Here is an 18,739-nt window from a genome sequence, read left to right as displayed (position 1 = left end):
TGTGATGAATGTGATGTAGTAAAGTTTTAGAAATACGTTGCATGAGTAAACATAATCTACTTTTATTAAAAGGCACAAGATCTGTTTCCTAGTCTATAAATGTCGATTTTATTGTTTGACTGCTAATCTAATTCATTTGGAATGGGAGAATAATAGCTGGAATAAGGCTTGTACCTTTTAAGTTAGGGCTATTTTTGTAGTCTCGATGTTGGAGTTACGAATACAGACAAATGTAAAGTGGGTTTATTTTGCGGAGAGTCTTGGGTATCCAAACTGCATTTGTGGTTCAATGGTACAATTCTTGCCTGCAACGCGGGAGGCCCTGGTTCAGTTCCCGGTAAATTATTTGACTAAAATCAGAGTTTTTGATTGTAATTAAACTATTTGTATGTTTTGCCTGGAAAGTTATAGTCGCTAGTGTTTGTATAAGAATTCAGAACGGGACTGGGACAGAACGGGACTGGGACATGGATGTATAAATCCATAAAATAGGTAGGGGTAAAGTTACTAGGGAACAGGACTGAACGGGACTGGGACATGGATGTATAAATCCATAAAATAGGTGGGGGTAAAGTTACTAGGGAACAGGACAGAACGGGACTGGGACATGGATGTATAAATCCATAAAATAGGTAGGGGTAAAGTTACTAGGGAACAGGACAGAACGGGACTGGGACAGAACGGGACATGGATGTATAAATCCATGAAATAGGTAGGGGTAAAGTTACTAGGGAACAGGACAGAACGGGACTGGGACATGGATGTATAAATCCATAAAATAGGTAGGGGTAAAGTTACTAGGGAACAGGACAGAACGGGACTGGGACAGAACGGGACATGGATGTATAAATCCATAAAATAGGTAGGGGTAAAGTTACTAGGGAACAGGACAGAACGGGACTGGGACATGGATGTATAAATCCATAAAATAGGTAGGGGTAAAGTTACTAGGGAACAGGACAGAACGGGACTGGGACAGAACGGGACTGGGACATGGATGTATAAATCCATAAAATAGGTAGGGGTAAAGTTACTAGGGAACAGGACAGAACGGGACTGGGACAGAACGGGACATGGATGTATAAATCCATAAAATAGGTGGGGGTAAAGTTACTAGGGAACAGGACAGAACGGGACTGGGACAGAACGGGACATGGATGTATAAATCCATAAAATAGGTGGGGGTAAAGTTACTAGGGAACAGGACAGAACGGGACTGGGACAGAACGGGACATGGATGTATAAATCCATAAAATAGGTAGGGGTAAAGTTACTAGGGAACAGGACAGAACGGGACTGGGACAGAATGGGGCTGGGACATGGATGTATAAATCCATAAAATAGGTAGGGGTAAAGTTACTAGGGAACAGGACAGAACGGGACTGGGACAGAACGGGACTGGGACAGAATGGGACTGGGACATGGATGTATAAATCCATAAAATAGGTAGGGGTAAAGTTACTAGGGAACAGGACAGAACGGGTCTGGGACAGAACGGGACATGGATGTATAAATCCATAAAATAGGTAGGGGTAAAGTTACTAGGGAACAGGACAGAACGGGACTGGGACAGAACGGGACTGGGACATGGATGTATAAATCCATAAAATAGGTAGGGGTAAAGTTACTAGGGAACAGGACAGAACGGGACTGGGACAGAACGGGCATGGATGTATAAATCCATAAAATAGGTAGGGGTAAAGTTACTAGGGAACAGGACAGAACGGGACTGGGACAGAACGGGACATGGATGTATAAATCCATAAAATAGGTAGGGGTAAAGTTACTAGGGAACAGGACTGAACGGGACTGGGACATGGATGTATAAATCCATAAAATAGGTGGGGGTAAAGTTAATAGGGAAAAGGACTGAACGGGACTGGGACATGGATGTATAAATCCATAAAATAGGTGGGGGTAAAGTTACTAGGGAACAGGACTGAACGGGACTGGGACAAGGATGTATAAATCCATAAAATAGGTAGGGGTAAAGTTACTAGGGAACAGGACAGAACGGGACTGGGACAGAACGGGACATGGATGTATAAATCCATAAAATAGGTAGGGGTAAAGTTACTAGGGAACAGGACTGAACGGGACTGGGACATGGATGTATAAATCCATAAAATAGGTAGGGGTAAAGTTACTAGGGAACAGGACTGAACGGGACTGGGACATGGATGTATAAATCCATAAAATAGGTAGGGGTAAAGTTACTAGGGAACAGGACTGAACGGGACTGGGACAGAACGGGACATGGATGTATAAATCCATAAAATAGGTAGGGGTAAAGTTACTAGGGAACAGGACAGAACGGGACTGGGACAGAACGGGACATGGATGTATAAATCCATAAAATAGGTAGGGGTAAAGTTACTAGGGAACAGGACAGAACGGGACTGGGACAGAACGGGACTGGGACATGGATGTATAAATCCATAAAATAGGTAGGGGTAAAGTTACTAGGGAACAGGACAGAACGGGACTGGGACAGAACGGGACATGGATGTATAAATCCATAAAATAGGTAGGGGTAAAGTTACTAGGGAACAGGACAGAACGGGACTGGGATAGAACGGGACTGGGACATGGATGTATAAATCCATAAAATAGGTAGGGGTAAAGTTACTAGGGAACAGAACGGGACATGGATGTATAAATCCATAAAATAGGTAGGGGTAAAGTTACTAGGGAACAGGACAGAACGGGACTGGGACAGAACGGGACTGGGACATGGATGTATAAATCCATAAAATAGGTAGGGGTAAAGTTACTAGGGAACAGGACAGAACGGGACTGGGACAGAACGGGCATGGATGTATAAATCCATAAAATAGGTAGGGGTAAAGTTACTAGGGAACAGGACAGAACGGGACTGGGACAGAACGGGACTGGGACATGGATGTATAAATCCATAAAATAGGTAGGGGTAAAGTTACTAGGGAACAGGACTGAACGGGACTGGGACATGGATGTATAAATCCATAAAATAGGTGGGGGTAAAGTTACTAGGGAACAGGACTGAACGGGACTGGGACATGGATGTATAAATCCATAAAATAGGTGGGGGTAAAGTTACTAGGGAACAGGACTGAACGGGACTGGGACATGGATGTATAAATCCATAAAATAGGTAGGGGTAAAGTTACTAGGGAACAGGACAGAACGGGACTGGGACAGAACGGGACATGGATGTATAAATCCATAAAATAGGTAGGGGTAAAGTTACTAGGGAACAGGACAGAACGGGACTGGGACAGAACGGGACTGGGACATGGATGTATAAATCCATAAAATAGGTAGGGGTAAAGTTACTAGGGAACAGGACTGAACGGGACTGGGACATGGATGTATAAATCCATAAAATAGGTGGGGGTAAAGTTACTAGGGAACAGGACTGAACGGGACTGGGACATGGATGTATAAATCCATAAAATAGGTGGGGGTAAAGTTACTAGGGAACAGGACTGAACGGGACTGGGACATGGATGTATAAATCCATAAAATAGGTAGGGGTAAAGTTACTAGGGAACAGGACTGAACGGGACTGGGACATGGATGTATAAATCCATAAAATAGGTAGGGGTAAAGTTACTAGGGAACAGGACTGAACGGGACTGGGACAGAACGGGACATGGATGTATAAATCCATAAAATAGGTAGGGGTAAAGTTACTAGGGAACAGGACAGAACGGGACTGGGACAGAACGGGACATGGATGTATAAATCCATAAAATAGGTAGGGGTAAAGTTACTAGGGAACAGGACAGAACGGGACTGGGACAGAACGGGACTGGGACATGGATGTATAAATCCATAAAATAGGTAGGGGTAAAGTTACTAGGGAACAGGACAGAACGGGACTGGGACAGAACGGGACATGGATGTATAAATCCATAAAATAGGTAGGGGTAAAGTTACTAGGGAACAGGACAGAACGGGACTGGGATAGAACGGGACTGGGACATGGATGTATAAATCCATAAAATAGGTAGGGGTAAAGTTACTAGGGAACAGAACGGGACTGGGACAGAACGGGACATGGATGTATAAATCCATAAAATAGGTAGGGGTAAAGTTACTAGGGAACAGGACAGAACGGGTCTGGGACAGAACGGGACATGGATGTATAAATCCATAAAATAGGTGGGGGTAAAGTTACTAGGGAACAGGACTGAACGGGACTGGGACATGGATGTATAAATCCATAAAATAGGTAGGGGTAAAGTTACTAGGGAACAGGACAGAACGGGACTGGGACAGAACGGGACATGGATGTATAAATCCATAAAATAGGTAGGGGTAAAGTTACTAGGGAACAGGACAGAACGGGACTGGGACAGAACGGGACTGGGACATGGATGTATAAATCCATAAAATAGGTAGGGGTAAAGTTACTAGGGAACAGGACAGAACGGGACTGGGACAGAACGGGCATGGATGTATAAATCCATAAAACAGGTAGGGGTAAAGTTACTAGGGAACAGGACAGAACGGGACTGGGACAGAACGGGACTGGGACATGGATGTATAAATCCATAAAATAGGTAGGGGTAAAGTTACTAGGGAACAGGACTGAACGGGACTGGGACATGGATGTATAAATCCATAAAATAGGTGGGGGTAAAGTTAATAGGGAAAAGGACTGAACGGGACTGGGACATGGATGTATAAATCCATAAAATAGGTGGGGGTAAAGTTACTAGGGAACAGGACTGAACGGGACTGGGACATGGATGTATAAATCCATAAAATAGGTAGGGGTAAAGTTACTAGGGAACAGGACAGAACGGGACTGGGACAGAACGGGACATGGATGTATAAATCCATAAAATAGGTAGGGGTACAGTTACTAGGGAACAGGACTGAACGGGACTGGGACATGGATGTATAAATCCATAAAATAGGTAGGGGTAAAGTTACTAGGGAACAGGACTGAACGGGACTGGGACATGGATGTATAAATCCATAAAATAGGTAGGGGTAAAGTTACTAGGGAACAGGACTGAACGGGACTGGGACAGAACGGGACATGGATGTATAAATCCATAAAATAGGTAGGGGTAAAGTTACTAGGGAACAGGACAGAACGGGACTGGGACAGAACGGGACATGGATGTATAAATCCATAAAATAGGTAGGGGTAAAGTTACTAGGGAACAGGACAGAACGGGACTGGGACAGAACGGGACTGGGACATGGATGTATAAATCCATAAAATAGGTAGGGGTAAAGTTACTAGGGAACAGGACAGAACGGGACTGGGACAGAACGGGACATGGATGTATAAATCCATAAAATAGGTAGGGGTAAAGTTACTAGGGAACAGGACAGAACGGGACTGGGATAGAACGGGACTGGGACATGGATGTATAAATCCATAAAATAGGTAGGGGTAAAGTTACTAGGGAACAGAACGGGACTGGGACAGAACGGGACATGGATGTATAAATCCATAAAATAGGTAGGGGTAAAGTTACTAGGGAACAGGACAGAACGGGACTGGGACAGAACGGGACATGGATGTATAAATCCATAAAATAGGTGGGGGTAAAGTTACTAGGGAACAGGACTGAACGGGACTGGGACATGGATGTATAAATCCATAAAATAGGTAGGGGTAAAGTTACTAGGGAACAGGACAGAACGGGACTGGGACAGAACGGGACATGGATGTATAAATCCATAAAATAGGTAGGGGTAAAGTTACTAGGGAACAGGACAGCACGGGACTGGGACAGAACGGGACTGGGACATGGATGTATAAATCCATAAAATAGGTAGGGGTAAAGTTACTAGGGAACAGGACAGAACGGGACTGGGACAGAACGGGCATGGATGTATAAATCCATAAAATAGGTAGGGGTAAAGTTACTAGGGAACAGGACAGAACGGGACTGGGACAGAACGGGACTAGGACATGGATGTATAAATCCATAAAATAGGTAGGGGTAAAGTTACTAGGGAACAGGACTGAACGGGACTGGGACATGGATGTATAAATCCATAAAATAGGTGGGGGTAAAGTTACTAGGGAACAGGACTGAACGGGACTGGGACATGGATGTATAAATCCATAAAATAGGTGGGGGTAAAGTTACTAGGGAACAGGACTGAACGGGACTGGGACATGGATGTATAAATCCATAAAATAGGTAGGGGTAAAGTTACTAGGGAACAGGACAGAACGGGACTGGGACAGAACGGGACATGGATGTATAAATCCATAAAATAGGTAGGGGTAAAGTTACTAGGGAACAGGACAGAACGGGACTGGGACATGGATGTATAAATCCATAAAATAGGTAGGGGTAAAGTTACTAGGGAACAGGACTGAACGGGACTGGGACATGGATGTATAAATCCATAAAATAGGTGGGGGTAAAGTTACTAGGGAACAGGACTGAACGGGACTGGGACATGGATGTATAAATCCATAAAATAGGTAGGGGTAAAGTTACTAGGGAACAGGACTGAACGGGACTGGGACATGGATGTATAAATCCATAAAATAGGTAGGGGTAAAGTTACTAGGGAACAGGACTGAACGGGACTGGGACAGAACGGGACATGGATGTATAAATCCATAAAATAGGTAGGGGTAAAGTTACTAGGGAACAGGACAGAACGGGACTGGGACAGAACGGGACATGGATGTATAAATCCATAAAATAGGTAGGGGTAAAGTTACTAGGGAACAGGACAGAACGGGACTGGGACAGAACGGGACTGGGACATGGATATATAAATCCATAAAATAGGTAGGGGTAAAGTTACTAGGGAACAGGACAGAACGGGACTGGGACAGAACGGGTCATGGATGTATAAATCCATAAAATAGGTAGGGGTAAAGTTACTAGGGAACAGGACAGAACGGGACTGGGATAGAACGGGACTGGGACATGGATGTATAAATCCATAAAATAGGTAGGGGTAAAGTTACTAGGGAACAGAACGGGACTGGGACAGAACGGGACATGGATGTATAAATCCATAAAATAGGTAGGGGTAAAGTTACTAGGGAACAGGACAGAACGGGTCTGGGACAGAACGGGACATGGATGTATAAATCCATAAAATAGGTGGGGGTAAAGTTACTAGGGAACAGGACTGAACGGGACTGGGACATGGATGTATAAATCCATAAAATAGGTAGGGGTAAAGTTACTAGGGAACAGGACAGAACGGGACTGGGACAGAACGGGACATGGATGTATAAATCCATAAAATAGGTAGGGGTAAAGTTACTAGGGAACAGGACAGAACGGGACTGGGACAGAACGGGACTGGGACATGGATGTATAAATCCATAAAATAGGTAGGGGTAAAGTTACTAGGGAACAGGACAGAAGGGACTGGGACAGAACGGGCATGGATGTATAAATCCATAAAACAGGTAGGGGTAAAGTTACTAGGGAACAGGACAGAACGGGACTGGGACAGAACGGGACTGGGACATGGATGTATAAATCCATAAAATAGGTAGGGGTAAAGTTACTAGGGAACAGGACTGAACGGGACTGGGACATGGATGTATAAATCCATAAAATAGGTGGGGGTAAAGTTACTAGGGAACAGGACTGAACGGGACTGGGACATGGATGTATAAATCCATAAAATAGGTGGGGGTAAAGTTACTAGGGAACAGGACTGAACGGGACTGGGACATGGATGTATAAATCCATAAAATAGGTAGGGGTAAAGTTACTAGGGAACAGGACAGAACGGGACTGGGACAGAACGGGACATGGATGTATAAATCCATAAAATAGGTAGGGGTAAAGTTACTAGGGAACAGGACAGAACGGGGCTGGGACATGGATGTATAAATCCATAAAATAGGTAGGGGTAAAGTTACTAGGGAACAGGACTGAACGGGACTGGGACATGGATGTATAAATCCATAAAATAGGTGGGGGTAAAGTTACTAGGGAACAGGACTGAACGGGACTGGGACATGGATGTATAAATCCATAAAATAGGTAGGGGTAAAGTTACTAGGGAACAGGAATGAACGGGACTGGGACATGGATGTATAAATCCATAAAATAGGTAGGGGTAAAGTTACTAGGGAACGGGACTGGGGAAGAACGGGACATGGATGTATAAATCCATAAAATAGGTAGGGGTAAAGTTACTAGGGAACAGGACAGAACGGGACTGGGACAGAACGGGACATGGATGTATAAATCCATAAAATAGGTAGGGGTAAAGTTACTAGGGAACAGGACAGAACGGGACTGGGACAGAACGGGACTGGGACATGGATGTATAAATCCATAAAATAGGTAGGGGTAAAGTTACTAGGGAACAGGACAGAACGGGACTGGGACAGAACGGGACATGGATGTATAAATCCATAAAATAGGTAGGGGTAAAGTTACTAGGGAACAGGACAGAACGGGTCTGGGATAGAACGGGACTGGGACATGGATGTATAAATCCATAAAATAGGTAGGGGTAAAGTTACTAGGGAACAGAACGGGACTGGGACAGAACGGGACATGGATGTATAAATCCATAAAATAGGTAGGGGTAAAGTTACTAGGGAACAGGACAGAACGGGACTGGGACAGAACGGGACATGGATGTATAAATCCATAAAATAGGTGGGGGTAAAGTTACTAGGGAACAGGACTGAACGGGACTGGGACATGGATGTATAAATCCATAAAATAGGTAGGGGTAAAGTTACTAGGGAACAGGACAGAACGGGTCTGGGACAGAACGGGACATGGATGTATAAATCCATAAAATAGGTAGGGGTAAAGTTACTAGGGAACAGGACAGAACGGGACTGGGACAGAACGGGACATGGATGTATAAATCCATAAAATAGGTAGGGGTAAAGTTACTAGGGAACAGGACAGAACGGGACTGGGACAGAACGGGACATGGATGTATAAATCCATAAAATAGGTGGGGGTAAAGTTACTAGGGAACAGGACTGAACGGGACTGGGACATGGATGTATAAATCCATAAAATAGGTAGGGGTAAAGTTACTAGGGAACAGGACAGAACGGGACTGGGACAGAACGGGACATGGATGTATAAATCCATAAAATAGGTAGGGGTAAAGTTACTAGGGAACAGGACAGAACGGGACTGGGACAGAACGGGACATGGATGTATAAATCCATAAAATAGGTAGGGGTAAAGTTACTAGGGAACAGGACAGAACGGAACTGGGACAGAACGGGACATGGATGTATAAATCCATAAAATAGGTAGGGGTAAAGTTACTAGGGAACAGGACAGAACGGGACTGGGACAGAACGGGACTGGGACATGGATGTATAAATCCATAAAATAGGTAGGGGTAAAGTTACTAGGGAACAGGACAGAACGGGACTGGGACAGAACGGGACATGGATGTATAAATCCATAAAATAGGTAGGGGTAAAGTTACTAGGGAACAGGACAGAACGGGACTGGGACAGAACGGGCATGGATGTATAAATCCATAAAATAGGTAGGGGTAAAGTTACTAGGGAACAGGACAGAACGGGACTGGGACAGAACGGGACATGGATGTATAAATCCATAAAATAGGTAGGGGTAAAGTTACTAGGGAACAGGACAGAACGGGACTGGGACAGAATGGGACATGGATGTATAAATCCATAAAATAGGTGGGGGTAAAGTTACTAGGGAACAGGACAGAACGGGACTGGGACAGAACGGGACTGGGACATGGATGTATAAATCCATAAAATAGGTAGGGGTAAAGTTACTAGGGAACAGGACAGAACGGGACTGGGACAGAACGGGACATGGATGTATAAATCCATAAAATAGGTAGGGGTAAAGTTACTAGGGAACAGGACAGAACGGGACTGGGACATGGATGTATAAATCCATAAAATAGGTAGGGGTAAAGTTACTAGGGAACAGGACAGAACGGGACTGGGACAGAACGGGACATGGATGTATAAATCCATAAAATAGGTAGGGGTAAAGTTACTAGGGAACAGGACAGAACGGGACTGGGACAGAACGGGACATGGATGTATAAATCCATAAAATAGGTGGGGGTAAAGTTACTAGGGAACAGGACTGAACGGGACTGGGACAGAACGGGACATGGATGTATAAATCCATAAAATAGGTGGGGGTAAAGTTACTAGGGAACAGGACAGAACGGGACTGGGATAGAACGGGACTGGGACATGGATGTATAAATCCATAAAATAGGTAGGGGTAAAGTTACTAGGGAACAGAACGGGACTGGGACAGAACGGGACATGGATGTATAAATCCATAAAATAGGTAGGGGTAAAGTTACTAGGGAACAGGACAGAACGGGACTGGGACAGAACGGGACATGGATGTATAAATCCATAAAATAGGTGGGGGTAAAGTTACTAGGGAACAGGACTGAACGGGACTGGGACATGGATGTATAAATCCATAAAATAGGTAGGGGTAAAGTTACTAGGGAACAGGACAGAACGGGACTGGGACAGAACGGGACATGGATGTATAAATCCATAAAATAGGTAGGGGTAAAGTTACTAGGGAACAGGACAGAACGGGACTGGGACAGAACGGGACATGGATGTATAAATCCATAAAATAGGTAGGGGTAAAGTTACTAGGGAACAGGACAGAACGGGACTGGGACAGAACGGGACATGGATGTATAAATCCATAAAATAGGTGGGGGTAAAGTTACTAGGGAACAGGACTGAACGGGACTGGGACATGGATGTATAAATCCATAAAATAGGTAGGGGTAAAGTTACTAGGGAACAGGACAGAACGGGACTGGGACAGAACGGGACATGGATGTATAAATCCATAAAATAGGTAGGGGTAAAGTTACTAGGGAACAGGACAGAACGGGACTGGGACAGAACGGGACATGGATGTATAAATCCATAAAATAGGTAGGGGTAAAGTTACTAGGGAACAGGACAGAACGGAACTGGGACAGAACGGGACATGGATGTATAAATCCATAAAATAGGTAGGGGTAAAGTTACTAGGGAACAGGACAGAACGGGACTGGGACAGAACGGGACTGGGACATGGATGTATAAATCCATAAAATAGGTAGGGGTAAAGTTACTAGGGAACAGGACAGAACGGGACATGGATGTATAAATCCATAAAATAGGTAGGGGTAAAGTTACTAGGGAACAGGACAGAACGGGACTGGGACAGAACGGGCATGGATGTATAAATCCATAAAATAGGTAGGGGTAAAGTTACTAGGGAACAGGACAGAACGGGACTGGGACAGAACGGGACATGGATGTATAAATCCATAAAATAGGTAGGGGTAAAGTTACTAGGGAACAGGACAGAACGGGACTGGGACAGAACGGGACATGGATGTATAAATCCATAAAATAGGTGGGGGTAAAGTTACTAGGGAACAGGACAGAACGGGACTGGGACAGAACGGGACAGAACGGGACATGGATGTATAAATCCATAAAATAGGTAGGGGTAAAGTTACTAGGGAACAGGACAGAACGGGACTGGGACAGAACGGGACATGGATGTATAAATCCATAAAATAGGTAGGGGTAAAGTTACTAGGGAACAGGACAGAACGGGACTGGGACATGGATGTATAAATCCATAAAATAGGTAGGGGTAAAGTTACTAGGGAACAGGACAGAACGGGACTGGGACAGAACGGGACATGGATGTATAAATCCATAAAATAGGTAGGGGTAAAGTTACTAGGGAACAGGACAGAACGGGACTGGGACAGAACGGGACATGGATGTATAAATCCATAAAATAGGTGGGGGTAAAGTTACTAGGGAACAGGACTGAACGGGACTGGGACAGAACGGGACATGGATGTATAAATCCATAAAATAGGTGGGGGTAAAGTTACTAGGGAACAGGACAGAACGGGACTGGGACAGAACGGGACATGGATGTATAAATCCATAAAATAGGTAGGGGTAAAGTTACTAGGGAACAGGACAGAACGGGACTGGGACAGAACGGGACTGGGACATGGATGTATAAATCCATAAAATAGGTAGGGGTAAAGTTACTAGGGAACAGGACAGAACGGGACTGGGACAGAACGGGACATGGATGTATAAATCCATAAAATAGGTGGGGGTAAAGTTACTAGGGAACAGGACAGATAAGACAGTAGCAGTAGCTTATGGGGTGAGTGTGAAAGTGTGCGTGACATCAGAATGCACGAGTGTTGTGTGAGTGTGTGGGTGGGCGTATGTAGTGTGTCTGTGTTGGGGTGTCAGTGTAAGTATGCACATCCAGTGTATGTGCATAGTCAGTGCAAGAAAAGGGTCAATGCAGGTAGTCCGGGTAGCCATTTAGCTTGGGGTTTGAAGCTGTTCAGGGCCTTGGTCCTCCTTTCTTTTTGATGTTCAGGGTCCTGTTGGTTCTAGACTTGGTGCGCTGGCACCGCATGCCGTGCGGTAGCAGAGAGAACAGTCTATTGCTTGGGCGGCTGGAGTCTTTGACAATTGTTTGGACCTTCCTCTGACTGCCTGGTATAGAGGTCTTGGATGGCAGGGAGCTCGGCCACAGGGACATACTGGGCCATACTCACCACCCTCTGTAGTGTCTTGCGGTCGGATGCCTTGCAGTACCAAACGGTGATGCAGCCTGTGAAGATGCTTTAAATGGTGCAGCTGTAGAACCTTTTGAGGATCTGAGAGCCCATGGCAATTCTTTGCAGCTGCCTGAGGGGGAAGAGGCGCTGTCGTGTCCTCTTCACAACTGTGTGGGTGTGTATGGACCATGTTAGTTCCTCAGTGATGTGGACACCAAGGAACTTTAAGCTCTCAAACCGCTCCACTAGAGCCCCATGTGGATGGGGGCGTGCTCGCCCCTTGGTTTCCTGTAGTCCACAATCAGCTCCTTCGTCTTGATGACAATGAGCGAAGAGGTTGTTGTCCAGGCACCACACTGCCAGGTCTCTGACCTCCTCCCTATAGGTTATCATAGACCATAACAGACACATTGCACACAGATTTACAGAAGGCAGGAAACCCCTCAATATCACACAGGCCTCCTACGTACCCAGGAGACCAAGATCGAGGGCTCTAACCACATTACCATTCAATGGTGGTGGACATTGAAAAGGAAATTGGTGTCAAGCGGGAGTCACTGGCCAAACACCACAAATACACATCTCATGGCTTGTGATTATTAGACACCCAGGATCTGCTACTCTGGCTTGTCACTAATGTTAGGGTTTAAGGCTGTCATTGACCTGGTTTGGTATTCCCAGACATCAACACGGTCTGCTCAGACTAATGAATTCCTTCACCTGATTGTCAACTTTGAACAAGGGAAGGATACATATGAGAAAGGTAGGCAGGCCCTCTGAAGACATCTGTGTGATGTGGAAAATGGTCTTATACAGGACTTAGGGCCGTCAACAACTTGTTTGGCCTTCACTGATGTCAAGAGTGACCTACAGCTGTGATTTGACGGTGAATACAGCACTGAGGAAGATTCAAACAGAGCGAATGGGTTCAACTGGGGTCTTTGTCATCATTGCCACTGGAAACACAAAGAACAAGAGAAAAGACACGTTATTTCAACTGCAGACAGAGAATAGGGGACAAACAAAATACTGGTTGTGTGGGATGTAAATTAAATAGGGGAGGAAGGGTCAATTCCCCGTTTAAATTCAGACTTCTTGTGGGATGTAAATTGAATAGGGGAGGAAGGGTCAATTCCCTGTTTAAATTCAGACTTCTTGTGGGATGTAAATTGAATAGGGGAGGAAGGGTCAATTCCCCGTTTAAATTCAGACTTCTTGTGGGATGTAAATTGAATAGGGGAGGAAGGGTCAATTCCCCGTTTAAATTCAGACTTCTTGTGGGATGTAAATTGAATAGGGGAGGAAGGGTCAATTCCCCGTTTAAATTCAGACTTCTTGTGGGATGTAAATTGAATAGGGGAGGAAGGGTCAATTCCCCGTTTAAATTCAGACTTCTTGTGGGATGTAAATTGAATAGGGGAGGAAGGGTCAATTCCCCGTTTAAATTCAGACTTCTTGTGGGATGTAAATTGAATAGGGGAGGAAGGGTCAATTCCCCGTTTAAATTCAGACTTCTTGAAGTAAACAACTATTACCCAAGCTAGATTGCTGGGGAAATTATAAAACGGTAATCATTGCATAAATGCTTGCAGACAAACAACAACCTATCAATCATGATATTTGCAGGTATTAACAGCTACATAGCACCGTGACCTACCTGCCATCTCCAAATTTAACCCACAACCAAGTTCTATTCAGGATTCATATTCTGGCAATAAGGGTCATTGGCTACTCCACCATGTACGGCATCACCACCACCACATGACATCAGCAAAGAGGCACGTTGGTCCCCTCCAGCAGAGATGGGCCCTGCAGTGGGCCTCCCTCCCTCCCTCACACAACCACAGTGGAAAGAATGGAGGATATCTTGGCCTGGAATCAATCTGCATTCATCACAGTATCCCAGGCACAGGGACCAAATCTGTGCTCGTCATTGTGCCCTGCAAAGTTGTTCAGGAAATATACTACATCTTATTCACAGACACACTGGCACTGCAGTGATTGAACAGGCACACACACAAAAATGTATTACAAAAGGAAAATCCAGTTAGATGGAAAATAACTTTAATAAAACTCTTATGAAAACAAAAAACAGCAAAACCATAAAAGCCTGTACATTTGACAATATTCAGTGTCTGAGAGACTTAAGAAGGCCAGCGGTGAGAAATACAGCAGCAATACACATGAACCCACAGTGACAACCATTATAGCCTCAGGCATTAGGGCCCAAGGGTTCATTTACATAATATACATGTAGACTCCTATACGGATATTGCACAAAATCAAAACAGAGAGCACCTCATGACAAAACCAGGAAGTAGCTTTGAATCGCAGTGTTACGCCCTCTGCTGGCAAACCCCTTCCATAGGTCTTAAACTCCGCCCAATTTGGCTGATCTAAAAAACAAATACACTGAAGAAGAAAGCGACACATTTTGCACACAAACATTCCATTTCTGAACAGATTCTTTAAAACACAGTCAAAACAAACCTAAATCAACTGAAGGTTTTCTTTGTTTTGGTCCTAAAAGGCATTTTAGTAACATGCTTTGTTTATTCATTGTGGTTGTTGTCATGTGATAATGCCTCCATGGGGCCGCGATAAAGCCTCCACGGAGCCGCGATAATGCCTCCACGGGGCCGGGATAATGCCTCCACGGGGCCGGGATAATGCCTCCACGGGGCCGGGATAATGCCTCCACGGGGCCGGGATAATGCCTCCACGGGGTCGTGATAATGCCTCCACGGGGCCGTGATAATGCCTCCATGGGGTAGTGTGGTGTTGACTCACCCATTGTGCCTGTTCTGTTTGTCCAACAACAACCATAACTTGATTAAATGGAACACAGGAATTCTACATCCACATTCCAAAGCAGGAACACAAAATTAAGTTGTAGAAACATTTTAAGCTCTCTCTTCCTTGTATTTCAAATGGTTCCAGTATTTGATGGTCTAATTCACCCCATTTCTCAATGGCTGAAGTTGCGTGACCGAATTGAACTGCCCCCACTGGACACCTGTCCTCTAGAGCTAAACCACCAAATCAATGTTAACTCCAATGTTAATTAACTCAAATGTTTTGCTACAGTTTTTTTTACTCCAAGTAGGATAACAGCCTTCATGAGAAATACTATAATATTGGTAACCATCTGGATATCACTGGGATAGTCTATTCAGTGTGGAGAGCATGCAAGGCAAATCTGTGTTTCCCAACACCGGGACACAGTGTCCTTTGCCCCAGCTTGCTGAGCACTGCTTTTCCAAAGTTGTGCTAACGTTAGTGAGGGAAATAGCTAGCTACTAGGAGGGGACAGCATAAGTTGTGCTAACTTTAGTGAGGGAAATAGCTAGCTACTAGGAGGGGACAGCATAAGTTGTGCTAACGTTAGTGAGGGAAATAGCTAGCTACTAGGAGGGGACAGCATAAGTTGTGCTAACGTTAGTGAGGGAAATAGCTAGCTACTAGGAGGGGACAGCATAAGTTGTGCTAACGTTAGTGAGGGAAATAGCTAGCTACTAGGAGGGGACAGCATAAGCGGAGTGTGGAAAGTTGTTGTTTAGCTATCGGCAAGAGACATCCAGAAAAATTTGGCCATGCAGCGTGTCTCTGTCTGTGTACACACACACACACACACACACACACACACACACATATAAATAAAAAGTAGTCTGGCACATATACATGTCCTATAGCATCTTAATAACATCTTAAAATGGAAATAAAAAAAAAACGTTTAAAAAACTAAATAAATACAATCTTCTCGCAGTTTTTAGGCACACGTTCGAGATGAACTGGAGGCCTTGCGAGGAAAAGTCCAATAAGACGCACTTCCTCTGGCTATGTGCACGTTTTGGTGTCGTTTTAAGATACGGTGTGAGGCCTTGAGTGGGTGTGGTCAACCCTGACCTCTCCCTTTAGTTCAACACAAGGCAGATCAGAAGTCTTGCTAATAGGTGGGTGAAACCACCCCCTTCCCCTTCCTTCCTCATTGGTTCAGTCTAGTCCAGTCTCCAAGGGGGCAGTCCATTCACAACTCAGACGGGAGGATCTGACTCTCACCGAGCAGTGCAATATTCGCAACCACATTACCCACAAATATGTCACATGATCAGGGAGAGGCAATGGGACTGCTGGACTGGCTGGAGGCACACAGCAGCTTCAAAAGCCAGAGGAAAGGCAAAGGGAGGGGGATTTAAGCCTGTAAGAGCGTGTGTGTTTAAGATAGCCTTCTAGATTCCCTTCTTTGCAGCCCAGTCCTGTCTGGTCTTCACCCCTTAGCAACACCTATCCCCCCATTGTCACTGTTGTCCCAGCACTGGATAGACCTCAGACCCTCCTGACCTTTAACATTTCACCCTCCAGCTCCAGGATGTGCGACTGTCTGTTCTAGGAGCGGTTGTCTTTGACCACGTTGTGGGCCATCCAGTTGACTTTGGTGGTCCAGCTCTCTCTCAGCGCCTCGTCAAACTTTTGGCGGAACTGTTTCAGTGCCTCGTCGTCGGTCTTCCCCAGGGCCAGAGAGTCCTACAGGTGGAGAAGGGGGGGGGGGGGGGGGGGACAGCCTTAACAACTACTCTTATTGCAGCATAAATACATTATTTTGGACACTAAATTTCTGTAGCACATGTAAACTGTAGCCCATGTGAAGCTGCCAACTATGTACTGCGTGTGTGTGTGTGTGTGTGTGTGTGTGTGTGTATGTGTGTGTGCGTACGTCTTACCTTTAGGTACTGTATATCCTTGACGGAGGTGAGCTCGGGCAGTCCAGCAGTCAGCATGAGGGCAAACAGGGTGATGAAGAGGTTCCCATTCCGCCTCAGAATCAGGTAGGCTTGTTCACAGTAATTACGGAAACTAGGCACAACACACACATTCTGTTCACTATACACTCACTCAACTAGCACATAGACAAATGATTAAAAAAATAAGGCAATAGATAGTATTCCCGGCCTGGATCACCTGAGTAGTGAAAGGGGACAGAAGCTCACCTGCCAAACTTCTCAGTGTTGCCCGTCTTTCCCTGTTGGATGACGTGGATGAAGTCATGGGTCAGGATGAAAGGGACGCGTTCCCTCTTGATGCCAAACTTGGACTTGAAGTTCCCCAGGATATGCCCAAAGTCTATGTGGAAGAGCTGAGAGACACAGGATTTAAGAACTTGATTCTGAGCTCCATTAAAATACCATAAATGAACCTCTGTGATTTAGCCTGTTGTAGAGGGGAGCACCTCTACCCACCTGTCCAGTGCTGCGAACCATGATATTGTCACTGTGGCGGTCACCTATCCCCAGGACGTAGGTGGCCACGCAGTAGCCTGCACATGACAGGGTGAACTCCTCGATCGCCTTCTCCAGAGCATCTCTGCATAGTACACAAACACAAAACAAAGTGTTGGCCAAGTGGGAGACTTCACTGGGTTTGCACTGCCAAAGCATAGCAGCTCACTAACATGTTGCCTGTTATATACATACAGTGCCTTCGGAAAGAATTCAGACCCCTTGACTTATTCAACATTTTGTTAGGTTACAGCTTTATTCTAAAATGTAGATTCTTTAAAAAATTTTTTTTTACATCAATCTACATACAATACCCCATAATGACAAAGCAAAAACAGGTTTTTAGAAAGGTATGACGCTACAATCTTGGCACACATGTACAGTATTTGTGGAGTTTCTCCCATTCTTCTCTGCAGATCCTCTCAAGCCCTCAGGTTGGATGTGGAGCGTCGCTGCACAGCTATTTTCAGGTCTCTCCAGAGATGTTTGATCAGGTTTAAGTCCTGCCTTTGGCTGAGCCACTCAAGGACATTCAGAGACTTGTCCCGAAGCCACTCTTGTGTTGTCTTGGCTGTGTGCTTAGGGTTGTCCTGTTGGAAGGTGAACCATCGCCCCCAGTCTGAGGTCCTGAGATCTCTGGAGCCTCAATCCTGACTAGTCTCTCAGTCCCTGCTGCTGAAAAACATCCCCACAACATGATGCTGCCACCACCATGCTTCACCGTAGGGATGGTGCCAGGTTTCCTCCAGACAAGACGCTTGGCATTAAGGCCAAAGAGTTCAATCTTGGTTTCATCAGACCAGATAACCTCATTTCTCATGGTCGGAGTCCTTTAGTTGCCTTTTGGCAAACTCCAAGCGGGCTGTCATGTGCCTTTTACTGAGGAGTGGCTTCTGTCTGGCCACTCTACC

At 45.2% G+C, this 18,739-nt stretch overlaps 1 protein-coding gene across 3 annotated transcripts in view; it reads right to left on the bottom strand.

Annotated features, from left to right (window-relative positions):
* Positions 1–14,594: 14,594 nt before the first annotated feature.
* Positions 14,595–18,739, bottom strand: part of LOC139385608 (phosphatidylinositol 4,5-bisphosphate 3-kinase catalytic subunit beta isoform-like) — a 79,810-nt gene continuing 75,665 nt past the window's right edge. For 2 of the 3 annotated variants that reach the window (XM_071130815.1, XM_071130816.1), the window contains 4 exons: positions 17,790–17,913; positions 17,541–17,686; positions 17,274–17,406; positions 14,595–17,076 (listed from right to left, as the gene is read on the bottom strand). In XM_071130815.1, coding sequence (XP_070986916.1) covers positions 16,939–17,076; positions 17,274–17,406; positions 17,541–17,686; positions 17,790–17,913 — 541 coding nt within the window. In that variant the 3' untranslated portion in view covers positions 14,595–16,938. The remainder of the gene's footprint in view (positions 17,077–17,273; positions 17,407–17,540; positions 17,687–17,789; positions 17,914–18,739) is intronic. The other variant, XR_011628975.1, reaches the window with a different exon arrangement.

The sequence above is a fragment of the Oncorhynchus clarkii genome, chromosome 27 (genome assembly GCF_045791955.1).
Source record: "Oncorhynchus clarkii lewisi isolate Uvic-CL-2024 chromosome 27, UVic_Ocla_1.0, whole genome shotgun sequence".
NCBI lineage: Eukaryota > Metazoa > Chordata > Actinopteri > Salmoniformes > Salmonidae > Oncorhynchus > Oncorhynchus clarkii.
The sequence above is the reverse complement of the archived record's forward strand: the minus strand, read 5'-3'. Positions and strand labels throughout refer to the sequence as shown.